Raw genomic sequence first — 19477 nt, 5'->3', positions numbered from 1 at the left:
TGTATGTCACCTCATGCTTTGTTCCTTGGAGGTTGAATAAATGAACTGGCCAGTGTCCAAATTGAGTCCTGACTCTTTTGGATGAAACAATGTGACTTGTTAGCTCCTCGTCAATACATTGTTTCTAACTTATTCACAAGCGACAAAGGAGTTGAGGAAATAACAGCTAGAAGGGTAAAATGGTAATTTAGTAAATCCCAACTAGCTGATGACATTCATGAACGGTAAACATAGATAATATTCAGTGGATCCGCTCATCATAATTAGGTCGAATTCTTGAGTAGAAAACAAATTCATTTGAACCGAGAGATTTTCAGTGCCAGCTCTTTAGTGGAGTCAGTTGGCATTAAGCTAAACTTGGAAAAGGTTTGTGAACTTTTGAGTCCAAGTTTTTAGCTCAAGCTTTGTTCATTTGGGTCCATGAGGTCACTGTCACGAATCACATCGATAGGAATAGTTAAACTGGAAGCTAAGTCAAAACAAGAACGAAAATAGTCAAAAGGGTATTTTTGTCTTTTGAGACATATGATGAAATGAATGTCAATAAATTTTTTGACAAGTTCATTTGATGACTTAATGTCACTCGGCCATAACTTGATTATTGGGCCTTGTGAATTAATTTCGTTTCATAAGAATTTTATTGAAAATTCTTAATGGGCTTTTCTCATGTTGTCATGAACAAATGAAGAAGCTTCTAGAAGCTCCTTTTAGATGAGAATAGGCGCCCATAATACCCAAGAGGAAAGAGAGATTATTTTGTGCATAAATGTATCAAGATACTTGCCAAAAGAAAAAGAGGAAACAAATTTGCATATGAGATGCATAGGGGAATCGGCCAAGAGAGTAATGGGCAAGGCAAGGAACAAAAAAGGAAACAAATCCAAGCCTCTAGGAGGCAGCCTTGGGCGCCCAACATGGAATGGGAAATAAGGGATTTTTGCTCATGAATATGTGATATTCTATAGAAGAGGAAAGTACCTTATTGAAGGTAAAACCTCTCCTATAAATAGGAGCCCCATTCCTCACATTTCATCCCATACAAGTTTAAGAGATTTGAGAGACTCTCTCTCTAGAACTTTGGCCGAAAATCCTCTCTCTCTCTCTCTAGTTTATTTTCGATTTTTTCTTGTCTTGGCACCTAGGTCCTCACTCGACCTAGTGTTTAGCTCTGCGACTTCAAGACTTGTTCTTAAGTCGTAGTGTTTAAAAGTGCCCACTCACTGATTCCTTCTTTTCGAGTGATTTAGTGATAGAAACTTTCGTGGTTGCTCGAGGTGCCGAGGAAAGAAAGAGAGACGTGCTGCGAGGGGAGACGAGCGTTGCGAACTTTCCAAAAGCTTCTTCAAAGTTCAAGCTTCAAGAAAGGTTAGTAAACTCTTAGCTCATATTGATTTTTAATTACATGTACTTGCTTCTTTGTCTAGGTTAGTAAAAACTGTTTTACTTGAAAAGAAGTATTTTTAAAATTCCGCCGCTTCCCGAAGCGTTTAATCTTTTTCTTAAACCCTAGATTGATTCCAACACATCATGCTTACCTTAATCCTGAAATGAGACATGCCATTTCACACCTTAGTATTCTCATTTGAGAAAGTCAATGTTCGGACTCACTATGTGATTCCGAACAAGGCCTATTGGTGAAGTACTAAGTTGTGAGTCTGTCATGAGTAACTTTGTGAAGTTCTTATAGATATGAGTAACTTTGTGAAGTTCTTATAGATATGGAATTCATGTACAAGATTGCTGAAATGCAATGTATGTCACCTCATGCTTTGTTCCTTGGAGTGTGAATAAATGAACTGGCCAGTGTCCAAATTGAGTCCTGACTCTTTTGGATGAAACAATGTGACTTGTTACCTCCTCGTCAATACATTGTTTCTAACTTATTCACAAGCGACAAAGGAGTTGAGGAAATAACAGCTAGAAGGGTAAAATGGTAATTTAGTAAATCCCGACTAGCTTATGACATTCATGAAGAGTAAACATAGATAATATTCAGTGGATCCGCTCATCATAATTAGGTCGAATTCTTGAGTAGAAAACAAATTCATTTGAACCGAGAGATTTTCAGTGTCAGCTCTTTAGTGGAGTCAGTTGGCATTAAGCTAAACTTGGAAAAGGTTTGTGAACTTTTGAGTCCAAGTGTTTAGCTCAAGCTTTGTTCATTTGGGTCCATGAGGTCACTGTCACGAATCACATCGATAGGAATAGTTAAACTGGAAGCTAAGTCAAAACAAGAACGAAAATAGTCAAAAGGGTATTTTTGTCTTTTGAGACATATGATGAAATGAATGTCAATAAATTTTTTGACAAGTTCATTTGATGACTTAATGTCACTCGGCCATAACTTGATTATTGGGCCTTGTGAATTAATTTCATTTCATAAGAATTTTATTCAAAATTCTTAATGGGCTTTTCTCATGTTGTCATGAACAAATGAAGAAGCTTCTAGAAGCTCCTTCTAGATGAGAATAGGCGCCCATAATAACCAAGGAAAGAGAAAATATTTTGTGCATAAATGTATCAAGATACTTGCCAAAAAAAAAAGAGGAAACAAATTTCCTATGCTTGCCATAAGGAAATTCGGCCAAAACAAGCCAAGAGAAAGTCAAAGGCATGAAATAAAAGAGGAAACTAATCCCTTGTGGATGTGCATGAGGTGGACGCCTATGTTGATAGGAATGGTAATAAAAGATTGCTCATAAAGGCTTGGAAAATAAGAGGAAACTACTTCTTTCCAAGGCCAACCCTTCTCCTATAAATAGGACCCTCATTCCTCTCATTCTATTCATTCAACATAAGTTAGAGATTGAGAGACTCTCTCTCTAGAACTTTGGCCGAAAATCCTCTCTCTTGTCTTGGCACCTAGGTCCTCACTCGACCTAGTGTTTAGCTCTGCGACTTCGAGACTCGTTCTTAAGTCGTAGTGTTTAAAAGTGCCCACTCACTGATTCCTTCTTTTCGAGTGATTTAGTGATAGAAACTTTCGTGGTTGCTCGAGGTGCCGAGGAAAGAAAGAGAGACGTGCTGCGAGGGGAGACGAGCGTTGCAAACTTTCCAAAAGCTTCTTCAAAGTTCAAGCTTCAAGAAATGTTAGTAAACTTCTAGCTCATATTAGTTTTTAATTACATGTACTTGCTCTTTGTCTAGGTTAGTAAAAACTGTTTTTACTTGTAAAGAAATTTTTTAAAATTCCGCCGCTTCCCGAAGCGTTTAATCTTTTTCTTAAACCCTAGATCAATTCCAACAAATAGGTGTATTGACATCTTGGCTAAGCATTAATGATGTGTTATTTACTTATAAATGGAGATTTTTTGCGTCCTTCTCTTGAGGGAGTAGATTATCATTTTGTTTATAACACCTTTAGATTTTATCAAATGTTAAAAACTTAAATCTTAAACCAAAGACTAATCATAAACTTGTTTCAACTCTTATAGGCAAAATGTCTCTCAACCCTCTCTCAATCATTCTTTCCTCGAATAAACTCGAAGGCAAAAATTACGTCGATTGGAAACATAAACTCGACATAGTCCTTACTGTCGACAAGCACAAATGGCTTCTCACCACCTCCGGTCCTCAAACGAGTGATGATTCGACACAAGAGAAAAAAGACGCCCTGGCGGCCTGGCTCCGATCCGATGAGATTGCGAGGTGCTATATTTTAGCATCAATAAACAATGTGTTGCAACAACAACATCGTGACATCGAGACTGCCGCCGATGTGCTCTACAATCTCCATGAGATGTTTGGAGGGCAAGGACGTCAAGCTAGGTAACAAGCGGTCCGACAGTTTATGAACTGTCGCATGAAGGCTGGAACTCCCGTTAGAGATCATATGATGCTGATCGTTAGCTATCTAAACGAAATGGAGATCCTTGGATCTGAGATTGATGGGGAGACTATAATAGACATGATCTTGGAAACTCTCCCCGAGTCTTTTGATACCTTCAAGCTGAATTACTGTATGAACAAGCTACAGTACACTTTTACCGAGCTTATGAAGGAGCTTCACACCGTTGAGGGACTCACTAAGAAAAAGAGGTGATATGATCCTTACCAACAAATGTGATAAGACCCAATAACAATGATTGGAAAAAGACCCCAAGATCTGCAAAGGACTAGAATGTTGAGACTTGACCCAATATCTAGAGAGATAAGAACCAAGCCTACAATATATATGACGCCACACCAAGATACTCAAGATGATCACTTAAGAATCAAGATGATAAGTCAAGTTGCTGAACGCCACAAGAAAACTTGATAAGTTCAAAAAGTCTTTTCAAGAACAAGAAAGACACAAACTCACATATATTTCATTCAAAGGGGAATTGTCCTGATTACATTCTCCTAAACACTTATTTATAGCCTTGGAGAGGCTTTACAATCAGCCAAAAACGTTTTGCTCCAACAGCTCTAAAAACAACATTTAAGACACTAGTAATAAAAGCTGAAATCAAAATGCAAATAACTCTCAGCCCTTATAACATTGAAACTGAAAGTTTTGACATAAAAACACACAAAACAACACACTAAATGGGTATAAACACCCCAAATTCGTCCAACTATTCTGAGTGGTTACAAAAGTAACTCCCAAAAGAGTGAACAGCCTTATTTATTGTTAGAAATGTGGATCCAATGCCTAAAAACGACCTAGGCATTCTGATTACTCTTGTAGAACCTTAATCATTCTAATTAGGCTCCCTTGCTTTAGATTTGCCTCAACTTTGGGCCCAAATGAGCTAACTTGTTGAATCAGCCCATTTAGAGCCTCTTTGAATTGTTTGGCCTTAAACCTTGTGAGAGGCCCACTAGGCAAACTTAATGGATCACTTGAAAGTTTTCTTTTAGTCATCTCAGGTCCACTTGTATCCATTTGAACTCCTTGATCACTTGCATCCACTTTAGCTCCTCGATTCTCATCATTCTCCCCCTCTTGACAGCGATTTGTCCTCAAATCATCACCTACATCAAAATATGATAGATCAGAAACATTAAAGCTTGCACTAACACCATACTCACCAGATAAGTCAAGCTTGTAGGCATTGTCATTGATGCGCTCCAAAACCTGGAATGGTCCGTCACCCCTTGGAAGTAATTTGGAACGCCTTTGCTCAGGGAATCGCTCCTTTCTCATGTGCAACCAAACCCAGTCCCCTGGCTCAAAAATCACTTTCTTGCGGCTCTTGTTGGCATTCTTTGCGTATTGCTCAGTCCGTCGCTCTATGTTTTGCCTTGTCTTCTCATGAATCTGTTTCACAAGATCTGCCTTCTTTTTCCCATCCAAGTTAACTTGCTCACCAATAGGTAAAGGAATCAAATCCAAAGGTGTTATTGGATTAAAACCATAAACAATTTCAAAAGGAGAGAACTTAGTTGCAGAGTGAACACTACGATTATATGCAAATTCAACATGTGGCAAACAATCTTCCCAAGCTTTCAGGTTCTTTTGAATGATAGAACGCAACAAAGTGGATAATGATCTATTTACCACTTCAGTTTGCCCATCGGTTTGTGGATGACAAGTAGTAGAAAACAATAGTTTTGTTCCCAGCTTTCCCCACAACGTTTTCCAAAAATAGCTCAAGAATCTCGCATCTCTATCAGAAACAATTGTGCGAGGCATGCCATGCAACCTAACAATCTCTTTGAAAAACAGGTCAGCAATGTTTGATGCGTTATCAGTTTTGTGACATGCAATAAAATGTGCCATTTTAGAAAATCGATCAACGACCACAAAAACAGAATCTCTCCCCCTCTTAGTCCTTGGTAATCCCAAAACGAAGTCCATTGAAATATCAACCCAAGGTGCACTAGGAATCGGAAGTGGTGTATACAAACCATGTGGTTATTGTTTAGACTTCGCCTGTTTACAAGTTATGCATCGCTCACAAATCTTTTCAACATCTCGTTTCATATGGGGCCAATAGAAATGTTCATGCAACATACCCAATGTCTTAGCTACCCCAAAATGACCCATCAAACCACCAGAATGTGCTTCTCTAACAAGTAGTTCACGTAATGAAGAATGAGGAATGCATAATTTATTTTCACGAAATAGAAAACCATCATGAATAAAAAATTTGCCATTCGCCCCATTAGAACAACATTCAAAGGCTGCCCCAAAATCAGAATCAGAAGCATACAATTCCTTAATGTACTCAAATCCAAGCAACTTAGAATCTAGAGTAGAGAGTAGAACGTACCTGCGAGATAATGCATCTGCCACAACATTCTCCTTACCTTGCTTATATTTGATCACATACGGAAATGTTTCAATGAACTCCACCCATTTCGCATGTCGTCTATTCAATTTGTGTTGGCCCTTCAAATGCTTCAACGACTCATGATCCGTATGTATCACAAATTCTTTAGGCCAAAGATAGTGCTGCCAATTTTCCAAAGTCCTCACCAATGCATATAATTCCTTATCATAAGTAGGATAGTTCAGGGCTGCCCCACTCAACTTTTCACTAAAATACGCAATTGGTCTTCCTTCTTGCATCAAAACTCCACCAATTCCTAAACCTGAAGCATCACACTCAATTTCAAACGTTTTAGTGAAGTTAGGCAAAATAAGCAAAGGAGCATTAGTTAATTTTTTCTTGATCAGTCTGAATGCCTTTTCTTGCTCAGCTCCCCATTTAAATGGGATGTTCTTCTTGATGACTTCGGTTAGCGGCGCTGCAAGGCTACTAAAGTCTCGAACAAATCGTCGATAAAAACTAGCCAAACCATGAAAACTTCTTACCTGACTTACCGAAGTAGGCGTTGGCCAATCGTGAATTGCCTTCACCTTTTCCTCATCAACTTCAATCCCTTTAGCACTTACAACAAAACCAAGAAACACAAGCTTATCCGTGCAAAATGTACATTTCTTAAGATTTCCAAATAAGCTTTCTTTCCTCAAAACTTCTAAAACCAATTTTAGATGTGCAACATGATCCTCAAGGTTTTTACTATAAATCAGAATATCATCAAAGTAGACAACAACAAAATGTCCAAGGAAAGTACGTAAAACATGGTTCATAAGTCTCATGAATGTACTCGGGGCATTGGTTAACCCAAAAGGCATAACTAACCATTCATACAATCCATATTTTGTCTTAAATGCAGTTTTCCACTCATCTCCTTCTTTCATTCTAATCTGATGATATCCACTCTTAAGATCAATTTTAGAAAACACACACGATCCATGCAATTCATCCAGCATATCATCTAAACGAGGAATAGGATGTCGATACTTTACCGTGATGTTGTTGATGGCTCGACAATCAACACACATTCTCCATGTCCCATCCTTCTTCGGCACTAGAATCACCGGAACAGCACACGGACTCATGCTTTCTCTCACATGTCCCTTCTCCACTAGCTCGCTGACTTGCCGCTCAAGTTCCTTAGTCTCCTCCGGATTACTTCTATAGGCTGGTCGATTTGGAATTGTGGAGCCAGGAACAAAGTCGATTTGATGTTCGATCCCTCGAATAGGAGGTAAACCAGGAGGTACCTCTTCCGGAAACACATCTACAAATCCTGCAAAAGAGAGAAAACGTTGCTCGGCAGAGATCCGGCAAGATCATCAGTACATAAAAAGGCCTCCTTGTACATGAGTACTATAAGGGGCTGATGGGTGAATAATGCCCTCTTGATCTCACTTTTTTTTGCCATGAGACTAACTTTTTCACTCATGTTTCTCTCTTTCTTTTCAAATTCCTTTTTTTCATCTTTTTCTCTTTCTTTTTCTTTTTCCCTTTCTCTTTCTTTTTCTTTTTCTTTTTCTTTTTCTTTTTCTTTTTCTCTTTTTGTTTGTAATTTCAATTGATCAGCAAGAACTTGATTGGGACTTAATGGTACAAGTGTAACAGGTTGCTCTTTAAGAGTAAAAGAGTACCGATTGGTGAAACCATCATGTGAGACCCTCCTATCAAATTGCCATGGCCTCCCCAAAAGCATGTGACAAGCTTCCATCGGTACCACATCACAAAGAACCTGATCTTCATACTTGCCAATCGAAAATGCCACAAGAACTTGTTTTGTCACCTTGATGTTTCCACTATCATTAAGCCATTGAAGACGGTAGGGTCGTGGATGCTTCAAGGTAGGCAGCGCCAATTTCTCGACAAGTTCAATGCTCGCGACATTCGTGCAACTCCCTCCATCAATAATCACACTACACACCTTCTGGTTCACGAAGCATCGAGTATGAAACAAATTCTCGCGCTGATTATTTTCTTCTTTCTTCACTTGTGCACTAAGAGCTCTCCTCGCCACTAATAGTTCTCCATCGACTGGGTATTCACCATCGCTGCAATCCTCAAGCGGTGGAATGTCCTCATCTACTTCATCTTCCTCATCCTCCGACTCAAGCTGCCCTTGTGCGTTTATCACCATAACCCTCTTGTTTGGGCACTCGCTGGCTATATGTCCTGAACCTCTACATTTGAAACACTTTATATCACGTGTTTTAGTAGAATTAGCCTCTTTGTTACCTTGTGTAGCCCCTGGTTGTTGTTTGACGTTTGTCGGAGTGTCACTGGGCCAAGGGGCCTTCAAAACGTCCCTTGATCGCCTATAAATATGAGGCTCGACCCCTCGAGACAAGTAATCCGAAATTGAGTACCGAAACGCTGCTGAACTCGTAACTCACTCATTTCTCTCAAGCTTCGATTCTCTAAACACCTAACCTCTTTTACCCACCTCAATCCTACTAATGTTAAGCGTCGGAGAGGTAAACAGAGGTACCCCCTCTATTTCCCCTTTGTAGTTCACATACTCTTTCCTGCTTTTCAAGTTTTAAGACGAGGCAAGCATCATCGACAACTAAGGAATGACTTGGGATACCAAGTCCGACACGCTCGAGCCAAAGCGAGATCACTTGGTCCGGCCTTGGGTCTAACCGCTTTAGGCTCCTAAATAGTTGTCTGAAAACGAGCGACAACATTTCGGCGCTAGAAGGAGGGGACCTCCCGACCTTGTGGACGCTCTCCCTTCCAAGACCTTTTCTTGAAATCTTCACGACTCTCGAAAGATGAGTCAAATTCCTACTACTTCTGCAGGCACTCAGATGACGGGCTTGAGATACGGCCTCAGAAACCTTGCGCATCGTCTAGGAGGGAAGCCTCGTCAAAACGAGAGCCAGCCCTAAGACCCAGCAAATGACCCCGAGGCCGCGCTCCGAGAGGACACGGCTCGAAGGCTCGCCGAGCTCCTAGACCGCACCAACGTCGATGGCACGCTTATCGCGGACCTTCTCGGCTATGATGTCGAAGATAACACCGCCCAAGGCGACTCCGACCCCGACTATGAGGGGGAGTCAAGGACCGAAGAGGCAATACCCAGCCTCGTCCAATCCCGGTCCAAGAGGACAAATGACGCTCCGGCCGGACCGTCCCATACGGCGCTACAATATGAACGGTCCCACTCTCGGGGGTTTGCCCCCTTGGTTTCAAGAGGCGGCCGGACACGGCCCCTCGCCGGGGAGAGGACCGCCCTCGGGGACGATGGGGCCGACAACCGAAGCGCCCGTCGGACGATCCGGCAAAGGGCAACTTCGCCTCGCCAAGCGCCAAGCGGAGACCTAAGGGAGCGTCTGACGGCGCAGAGAAAGTCTCGAGGGGAGGATCTCCGCCAAAGGCTCAACTCCCGAAGGGATGTACTCCCCGCCACCACTCTTGGCCGACCTCAGGCCAACGCCGAGGATCAAGCGTCCAATGAGCATCAACAGGTGACTCCCGCAGCCCCGGCAGTCAGCCCAGCAAACGTGCTTGACATGGTGACGATGATCCAAAGCCTCCAAAATCAGATCGTCGAGATGAGGGAGTCAAGAAGGCAGAGGCCCTATGGAGGGATCGAGGAGTCGTACTCTACCTTCGCCGCGCAGATCCTCACGCAGCCATGCGTGGGGAATTTCAAACTACCATCCATCCCTCCGTACGACGGACGGACCCGAACTTCCACATCCAGCATTACGAGACAGATGATGATGCAGGGACAGTCGGACGCCTCCTTGTGTCAAGCCTTTAGCCTGACCCTCACTGGGTCAGGATTCGAATGGTTCCGGAGCCTAAGACCGGGGAGCATCCCATCCTTCCGGGCTTTGCGAGAGGCCTTCCTTGCTCGGTTCGCCAATCTCGTGGCACAAAAGAAGTCGAAAACCTACCTCTTGTCTATCCGGCTGGGAAGAGACGAGACCTTGAGGCAGTACCTAGCTCGCTTCACCGAAGAATCCAACAAGGTCGAAGGATTCGACGACAAGGATGCCATCACGGCGATCACAGAGGGGGCTCGCACAAGCGACTTCCTCAAGTCTATTGTTGGAAAGGTCCCACGAGACATAGCAGAGCTGATGTCGAGAGCCCGCACTTACATGGGGATCGAGGACTACCTAGATGGCCGAGATAGCCGGAAGGCAGGGGGCTAGGGCAGTCGCCGTCGCAATGATCAGGATGGGGATCGTCCCGACCCTCGAAAGAGGAGGAACAAGGGAGGCCAGGCCCCTAACGGTCGCTCCCTCCCTGGGCCAAGACCCTCGCATGTCGATAGCTTCCGGAAATTTTCGGCATTCACCCCTCTGAACATTCCGCAAGAGCGGATCCTGGCTCTGCACCGCGACAAGCTAGGAAGCCCCGCTCCTCTCACGAAGGATCCCGCGAAGCGGGATCGAAGTAAATTCTGTGAATACCACCAAGACCACAGACACTTGACGTCCGAATGCTACCAGCTCAAACGTCAGATCGAAGCCCTTATCCAAGACGGGAAGCTGAAGGAATACGTCCTCAAAACGATCGGGACGGCCGCGGCAAGCAAAGAACGCCCGCAGCAGGAAAGGAAAGGTCCGGCGATGGTAACCGTCACTGATCGGACGATGAACGAAGAACCGGAGAGCTCGCAAATGCACGTTGTGGGCTCAATCATGGGCGGACCAGAGTTCAGGGACTCGACCACACAAAGAAAGAAGTATGTGCGGGAAGTTTCCCAAAGGAAAATAGCACACCATATCAACCACACGTATGAGGCTCCGCCTCCGACCCCGTTCGAGTCCATGTTCTTCACCAACCAGGAGGCGGTGCGGGTGCTCCACCCGCACAATGACGCGATAGTCGTCTCGGCCCCGGTCGCTAACAATCTTGTCCGAAGGATCCTAATCGACAACGGCAGCTCTGCCGACATCATCTTCAAATCGGCTTTGGATAGGATGAAGCTGACCGGACTGAGACCGACCCCGATCTCGACCCCACTCTGCGGCTTCTCCGGGGAGAGGGTCATGACGGAGGGCACCATCGACCTCCCGGTTTCCTTCGGGACACCTGGGGGATCGAGGTCACCCACATCGAGTCATTCCTGATTGTGGACCAGCTGTCAACGTACAACATCATCATATGACGTCCGACTCTCCATCGGCTGAAGGCCATAACTTCCACCTACCACCTGATGATGAAATTCCCAACCGAGAAGGGAATCGCCATAATGTTGGGAGACCAATCAATGGCAAGAATGTGCTACATCCAAGGTGTGGATGGAAATGGGAAGGGGAAGATGGTGAGCACCGTCTTCCAACTCGGAGACAAATTCCCGTGCAAGATCGAGGAAGGAGGCACCTTCGAGGAATCGGACCAAAAGGACGATGTCGTTCCCGTCGTGCTGGACGATGCCAAGCCTGACCAAGTAGTCAAGGTAGGCCCCCAGCTCCCGTCCGAGATCCAACTCCAACGTGTAGCCTTCCTCCGTGAGTTCCAAGACGTCTTCGCGTGGACACACGCCGACATGCCGGGAATCGACCCCGAGATAATGGTCCACCGCCTCAATGACGACAAAAGGGTGACCGAACGCGTCCAACCGAGACGGGCTTTCAGCGGAGAGAGATACCAGGCCATAGGTGAAGAAGTCGACAAGCTTGTCGCCGCCAACTTCATTAGGGAGGCGGAACACCCCAAGTGGGTGTCCAATGTCGTCATGGTAAAGAAGCCAAACGGGAAGTGGCGGATCTGCATCGATTACAAAGATCTCAACAAGGCCTGCCCGAAGGACAGCTTTCCTCTCCCAAGAATCGAGCAACTCTTGGATGCCACAGCGGGCCATGAACTGCTAAGCTTCATGGACGCCTATTCGGGATACAATCAGATCCGCATGCACGAACCGGATCAGATCAAGACCACCTTCGTTACGAACCGTGGACTCTACTGCTACAAGGTCATGCCTTTTGGCCTAAAAAACGCGGGTGCGGCGTATCAAAGGTTGGTAAATCGAATGTTCGCCAACCAAATTGGCAAGACAATGGAGGTCTACGTGGACGACATGTTAGTCAAAAGTCTCAAAGCCCACGACCACGTTCGAGACCTCAAGGAGATGTTCGCAATCCTGCGGCGTTACAAGATGAAGCTCAATCCCAACAAGTGCGCTTTCGGGGTTGAGTCTGGAAAGTTCCTGGGCTGCATGGTGAGCCGCCGTGGGATCGAAGCTAATCCCGAGAAAATCAAGGCGATCTTGGATATGAGGTTGCCGCAAAGAGTTAAAGAAGTGCAGAGTTTGACGGGAAGAATCGCCGCCCTGACGCGATTCGTTTCCAAGGCCACCGACAGGTGCCAGCCATTCTTTAAAGCATTAAAAAAAACCGACGGGTTCGTGTGGACGAAGGAGTGAGAGGAGGCATTCCGTGAAATGAAGGCCTACTTCAGCTCCCCTCCGTTCCTTGCAAAGCCGAAAGACGGCGAGACCTTGTATGTCTACCTCGCGGTTTCCAATAGGGCCGTGAGCGCGGTTCTAGTACGCGAGATAAACAAGGTCCAATGGTCGGTTTATTACGTTAGCAAGGCACTCCTCAACGCCGAGACTCGATACCCGGAAATCGAGAGATTGTCCCTCGCCCTCGTCATGAGCGCGAGAAAACTGCGCCCTTTGATACGAACCTCGGCCGACTAAGCTCCGAGACCCGATACCCCAATAGCACAGCGACGGATCGTCTACAATTTAGGAACGATGGTGGATCGAATGACGCCACGGACGGATGTGAATGGCCGTCTGATGAGTCGGGCTCGAACTCCTACACGCACCGCTTTGTAAGAGACTCGAATAGTTCTAAACGAACCAAAGAGAGAATGAAATCCTCACAGGAAGTGTTTAACTCGAAATTCAAATTGTGTGTCTTTCCATTCAGCCTAAAGGCTTAATTTATAGAGTTTACATAGCTCAAATTCGTAGCTTCATGGGCCCCATAACCTAATCAGCCCATTTAGCCTTATTTAAGCAATAATAAACATAAAAACAAGGACCAGCCCAATACAAACCATTCGGGCTTTTAAATAACATGTCTTGGCCCAAATATCATAAACTGAAAATAGAAAAATAGTAATAGTCCGACTAATTCAATTCAGCCCAAATAACGTTCTTCATTGGTGTTTCTTGGCTTCCTTGAATCCTCTCCTTTGCGAGCTCGTCCCCTTCCTCATCTTGGAGCTTGATGATCAGATTGTTAAGCTCCTCCTTGAATCTCCTCGCTCGAGCTCTCGTCACGGGTCCTTCCGGCACTTGGTATTTTGCTTGCGGCTCCTTTTGGGGCATGTCCTCATCATTCCCCTCGTCTTGAAAAGGATTTGCCCTCAAATCATGATCTGCATCAAAAGGAGACAAGTCAGTCACATTGAATGTAGCACTAACATTATACTCACCTGGAAGATCCAATTTGTAGGCATTATCGTTGATCCTGCGAATAACTTGAAAAGGTCCATCGCCACGCGGCTGTAGTTTGGACTTGCGTTGCTCTGGAAAACGCTCCTTGCGCATATGTAACCAGACCCAATCACCAGGTTCGAAAATCACTCTCTTGCGGCCCTTGTTGGCTTGCTGCGCATACTGCTCCGTCCTGCGCTCAATGTTGAGTCGTGCCCTCTCGTGAAGCTGCTTAACAAGCTTTGCTTTCTGTTCACCATCTAAATTCACATGCTCAGACATAGGAATAGGAGATAAATCCAACGGCGTTAGTGGGTTAAAACCATAGACAATCTCAAAGGGTGAGAATTTAGTAGATGAATGAATAGCACGGTTATAAGCAAACTCAACATGTGGTAAACAATCTTCCCAAGTTTTGATATTCTTCTTAATTATTGCTCTCAACAAGGTCGACAAGGTCCTATTAACTACTTCGGTCTGACCATCAGTTTGGGGGTGACAAGTAGTCGAAAACAACAACCTAGTACCCAACTTAGCCCATAAGGTCTTCCAAAAGTAGCTTAAGAATTTGGTATCCCTATCCGAGACAATCGTCCTAGGCATGCCATGCAACCTAACAATCTCCCGAAAGAACAAATCTGCAACATTAGAAGCATCATCGGTTTTGTGACAAGGGATAAAATGTGCCATCTTTGAGAACCTATCAACCACTACAAAAATAGAATCACGACCTCGCTTAGTCCTAGGCAAGCCTAACACAAAATCCATAGATATATCTACCCAAGGTGAGCTAGGAATAGGCAAAGGTGTATACATACCGTGTGATTGAACTTTCGACTTAGCTTTCCTACAGGTGACACAATTACCACAAATCCTCTCTACATCACGCTTCATGCGAGGCCAATAAAAGTGCTCTTGGATCACTCCTAGAGTTTTAGCTATCCCAAAATGTCCCATCAGGCCCCCACCACGAGCTTCCCTAACTAGCAACTCCCGAAGAGAACAACTAGGCACACAAAGTCTACCCAATCTGAACAAAAATCCATCATGCCTAAAGTAATCTCCCGATGCTATCTTTTCACACTTCGTAAATATCTCACTAAACTCTCGGTCTTCTGGATACAACTCTTTGATATGTTCAAAACCAAGCAGTTTAGCATCTAAAGTGGAAAGTAAGACATACCTTCGAGAAAGGGCATCGGCTACCACATTCTCCTTACCTTGTTTGTACTTGATGACATATGGAAACGGCTCGATGAACTCCATCCATTGCGCATGCCGTTTGTTGAGCTTTTGTTGTCCCTTCAAGTACTTCAGTGACTCATGGTCGGTGTGGACCACGAACTCTCTTGGCAAAAGGTAGTGCTGCCAAGTCTCTAAAGCTCGAATCAATGCGTACATCTCCTTGTCGTAAGTGGGGTAATTAAGGGTGGCCCCACTCAATTTTTCGCTAAAATACGCAATCGGCCGTCGATCTTGCATGAGAACTGCTCCGATTCCCACGCCGGATGCATCACACTCGACCTCGAATGGTTTATCGAAGTTAGGTAATGCGAGACAAGGAGGGTTGACTAATTTCCCTTTGATTTCGGTGAACGCCTCCTCTTGTGCTTGCCCCCATGCGAACGCCACATTTTTCTTCATCACCTCCGTGAGCGGGGCAGCGATCGTGCTAAAATCTCTGACAAAGCGCCTATAAAAGCTCGCTAAGCCATGAAAACTTCGTACTTGTGCTGCATTTGTCGGCGTCGGCCACTCCTGAATAGCCTTCACCTTTTCCTCATCTACCTGCACTCGTTTTGAACTTACAACAAAACCCAAGAAAACAACGTGATCGGTGCAAAAGGTGTTCACGTTTGAGTACAATAAAAACCTCACGCAAGTGTAAGACATGATCATCCAGGGTCTTGCTATAAATCAAAATATCATCAAAGTATACCACCACAAATTTACCAATGAACGAACGCAAAACATGATTCATAAGTCGCATAAATGTGCTAGGTGCATTAGTCAAACCAAAAGGCATCACTAACCATTCATACAACCCAAGTTTAGTTTTAAAAGCGGTTTTCCATTCATCCCCCTCTTTCATTCTAATTTGGTGGTACCCACTCTTTAAATCAATTTTAGAGAAAACACACGCACCATGTAATTCGTCTAGCATATCATCCAATCTAGGAATGGGAAATCGATACCTGACCGTGATGTTGTTGATGGCTCGGCAATCCACGCACATCCGCTGGGACCCATCCTTCTTTGGAACCAATAGAACTGGTACGGCGCAAGGGCTCATGCTCTCTCTAATGTACCCCTTTGACAAAAGTTCCTCGACTTGCCGTTGCAACTCCTTCGTTTCCTCAGGGTTGGTTCGGTAGGCCGGTCTGTTTGGAAGCGAGGCTCCGGGTACAAGGTCAATCTGGTGCTCAATCCCCCGAATCGGTGGTAGTCCTGTTGGCATATCTCGAACAACAACGTCCTTGAACTCCTGCAAAAGAGAAACAATGGCAGTAGGTAGAACCTCGCCATGTTGGTCAGTGAATAAGGCAGCCTCCTTGTACACAAGTAAAATCATCGGCTGTTTGGCAAAGAAGGCTTTCCTCACATCACTCTTTCCCGCAAAGAAGTTGTTTTGTTTTCTCTCACCGATTTTGTTTTTCATGACCCCATCTTTTTTTTCACTCCCCACTTCCCTCTCGGGTTTTCTCTCTGGGACTCTCTTTTTTTCTCTTTGTTTTTACCTCATCCCTTGGTTCTTTTCTCTTCTCTAGGGTCCTAAACCTTTCCCTTTCTTGTTGCATCCTCAGTTGATCTTCATGAACTTGCTTTGGAGTAAGGGGTGCAAGGGTGATGGTACGATTCTTGTGCCTGAGGGAGTACTTGTTGGTGTAGCCGTCATGAGTCACCCTCCGGTCGAATTGCCACGGCCGCCCCAAAAGTATATGCCCCGCGTCCATTGGTGCCATGTCACATAGCACCGAGTCCTCATAGCTGCCAATCCGGAAACTGATAAGGACTTGTTTGTAGACACGTACCTCTTCACCATCATTAAACCACTGAAGCTTGTAAGGACGAGGGTGGTTTGTCGTGGAAAGTCCAAGCTTCTTCACTACAGCAACGCTGGCTATGTTCGTACAACTCCCTCCATCGACGATAACACTGAACACCTTCTCACCAATATGGCACCTGGTGTGAAAGATGTTTTCACGCTGCTCCTCATCATCTCGTACAACCTGCGCGTTCATAGTTCGTCGAGAGACCAACACGAGCTCTGCTGGTGCCTCAATTTCCTCGTCTGACTCTTCTCCGGTACCCTCTTGGTCTTCCTCTTCATCGTCGGTAATCATCTCTCCGGTCGGAAGAATCGTCATGCTCCTCTTATTCGGGCATTGATTCGCGAAGTGACCTACTCCCTGGCACTTGAAGCACTTGATATCACGATTTCGCTGAAATGACGTCTCCGGTTTCTTTTGAGCACTGGGACCAGGATTAGATGTGGTTGGGGCCGTGGAAGTGCTTGACTTGGCTACGTCCCCTCGTGGTTTGAAACTGCTCTTCTCGTCTCGGTTGAAGGTCTTCTTCCATGCAGGTTGTTCTGAGAATCGGTTTCCCCGCATGCTACCCCTCGTCTTGAGCTGCTTCTCAATCTTGACGGCCAAGTGAACCAAATCCTCCATCTCGACATAATGCTGCAACTCCACCTTGTCCGCTATGTCAGGGTTCAGCCCGTTGATAAATCTGGCCATGGTAGACTCGCGATCTTCCTCGATATTTGCTCGGATCATGGCAACCTCCATTTCCCGGTAGTACTCCTCAACACTGCGAGTGCCTTGTCGTAGGCGCTGAAGCTTCTGGTAGAGCTCTCGGTAATAGTGGCGAGGCACGAATCTCTTCCTCATGATGGCCTTCATCTCATCCCAAGTCTCTATGGGCTCCTCTCCATCCCGTTGCCTACTCGTCACCAGCTGATCCCACCAAACAATAGCATAATCAGTGAATTCAGCGGCAGCAAGTATTACCTTCTTGCGTTCGGTGTAGTTGTAGCAATTGAACACAAACTGGGCTTTGGTCTCCCATTCAAAGTAGGCGTCCGGGTCACTTTTCCCTTGGAATGTTGGAATCTTCTGCTTGATGCCACCAATTCCTCCGTCTTCTCTGTCCCTTCCTCCATGTCTTCTTTCGAACATTCTCTCGTTTCGTCCTCCTCTCCTATAATCCTCCTCTTCAAAATCATTCTCCATCTCATCTTCTGTCTCCTCCCTAGGCTGTCTTCGTCTTCCTCTGTTGGGAGCTTGTTGGCCTTCCTCCACTCTCTCAACACGTTCTCGTAGCGGCTCCAACTCTTCCCTCATCATCCTCCGCATTTCTCCTATCATGGCTTGCATCATCAGCCTCCGGTCTGGAATTCCCTCATCTGCGTCGCCGTTGTTAGACATGGTTGCTGCAAGAAATTGTTAGTGACAAAAGAAAACCTCACCAAACTCTCCCTCACGTGTTTACACTCAAATAATATCACTCAGCGCTCGTGTTTGATAATGGCGATAGTTATACTCTCTCTGCCTTTTACCACTCACTCAAACTCTCTATAGGCTCGTACCGAACTACTCAGAGACCAGGAAGGTGATGAAAGGAATTCGAAAACAATACACCAAAACGAAACAAACGACACCCAAACGACACGAACAATAAAAACGACACCCCAAATGACACAAACACGAAAGACGACACCACGGAAAGTTATGACCAGGTCTTATATAAGTCCCAAAAAACAATCCCCCCCCCCCCCCCCCCCCCCCCCCCCAAGGTGCGACAATCAGCCCAAAATGACAAATGGCGACAAAAAAATTTCGATAGGATGTAGGATACCTAAAAACGCTCCAAAACACACAAGGAATCTATCAGGAAAATAAAATTTCTTGAGCTCAAAAATACTTTTTTTGAACAAACAAGAAAGACGACACAAACAAGAAAGACGACACCAGGGAAAGTTATGACCAGGGGTCTTAAATGAGTCCTAAAAACAATCCTCCCAAGGTGCGACAATCAGCCCAAAATGTTGACAAATGGGCGAAAAATTTCGATAGGATGTAGGGTACCTTAAAACGCTCCAAAACACACAGGGACTCTATCAGCGAAATAAAATTTCTTGAGGTCAAAAATAATTTTTTTTTCGGATCTTTCTTTTTTTTTTTTTTTTTTTTTTGATATCCTGGAGATAAATACTAACCGGATTTAAATGTGAAAAATAAAAAAAATAAAAACATAAAAAAATAAAAACGGTAAGAGATAAGGAAATGATTCTGGAATTAAAGAAAATAAAAGCAAATCAGGGAAACTAGGAAATAAAGATACTTCCGAAATTAGGTGCCAAAAAAAAAATCGGAAACTGAATAAAATTGACTTCCTAAAAATAGTCTCTGGTAATTAACAAGAAATATTATGATCTCCACGGATTCTTTTTCTTTTTTTTCGGATCTTTTCTTTCTTTTTTTTCTTTTTTTTTTTGACGCTCAAGAACACAGACCTAACCCACAAGGAACACAGACCTAACCCACAAGGAACACAGACCTAACACGAAGATAACAAACACAGACTCAACACAACAATTACGTACGTACGGAATGAACACAACACAAAGATGAACGAAGGAAAAACAAAGAAAACGAAACAAAGCATAAGCAGACCTAAAAGTAGAGACTAGCTCTGATACCACTTGATACGAACCTCGGCCGACTAAGCTCCGAGACCCGATACCCCAATAGCACAGCGACGGATCGTCTACAATTTAGGAACGAAGGTCGATCGAATGACGCCACGGACG

General features: G+C 44.6%; 1 protein-coding gene and 1 pseudogene across 1 annotated transcript; both read right to left on the bottom strand.

Annotated features, from left to right (window-relative positions):
- Positions 1 to 4660: 4660 nt before the first annotated feature.
- LOC149384620 (uncharacterized) lies at positions 4661 to 6569 on the bottom strand. The gene is made up of 2 exons (XM_089627339.1): positions 6238 to 6569; positions 4661 to 5286 (listed from the first exon to the last, which is right to left on the bottom strand). The coding sequence occupies exons 1-2, from the start codon at positions 6497 to 6499 to the stop codon at positions 4661 to 4663; spliced, it is 888 nt and encodes a 295-aa protein (XP_089483465.1). The 5' UTR covers positions 6500 to 6569.
- Positions 6570 to 13179: 6610 nt separating this feature from the next.
- On the bottom strand, positions 13180 to 18039 carry LOC149384619 (uncharacterized; annotated as a pseudogene).
- Positions 18040 to 19477: the final 1438 nt, after the last annotated feature.

The sequence above is a fragment of the Urtica dioica genome, chromosome 9 (genome assembly GCF_054948205.1).
Source record: "Urtica dioica subsp. dioica isolate 48M chromosome 9, U.dioica_male_clone48M_v1_H2, whole genome shotgun sequence".
Classification (NCBI taxonomy): Eukaryota; Viridiplantae; Streptophyta; class Magnoliopsida; order Rosales; family Urticaceae; genus Urtica; species Urtica dioica.
The sequence above is the reverse complement of the archived record's forward strand: the minus strand, read 5'-3'. Positions and strand labels throughout refer to the sequence as shown.

Excerpts from the sequence above, each read along its gene's own strand:
- LOC149384620 (XM_089627339.1), bottom strand. The coding sequence starts at position 6,499 with ATGCAAGAAGGAAGACCAATTGCGTATTTTAGTGAAAAGTTGAGTGGG. Across the intron at positions 5,287-6,237 it reads TGTGATCAAATATAAGCAAG|TTAACTTGGATGGGAAAAAG; the intron begins GTAAGGAGAATG and ends TTGGTGAGCAAG.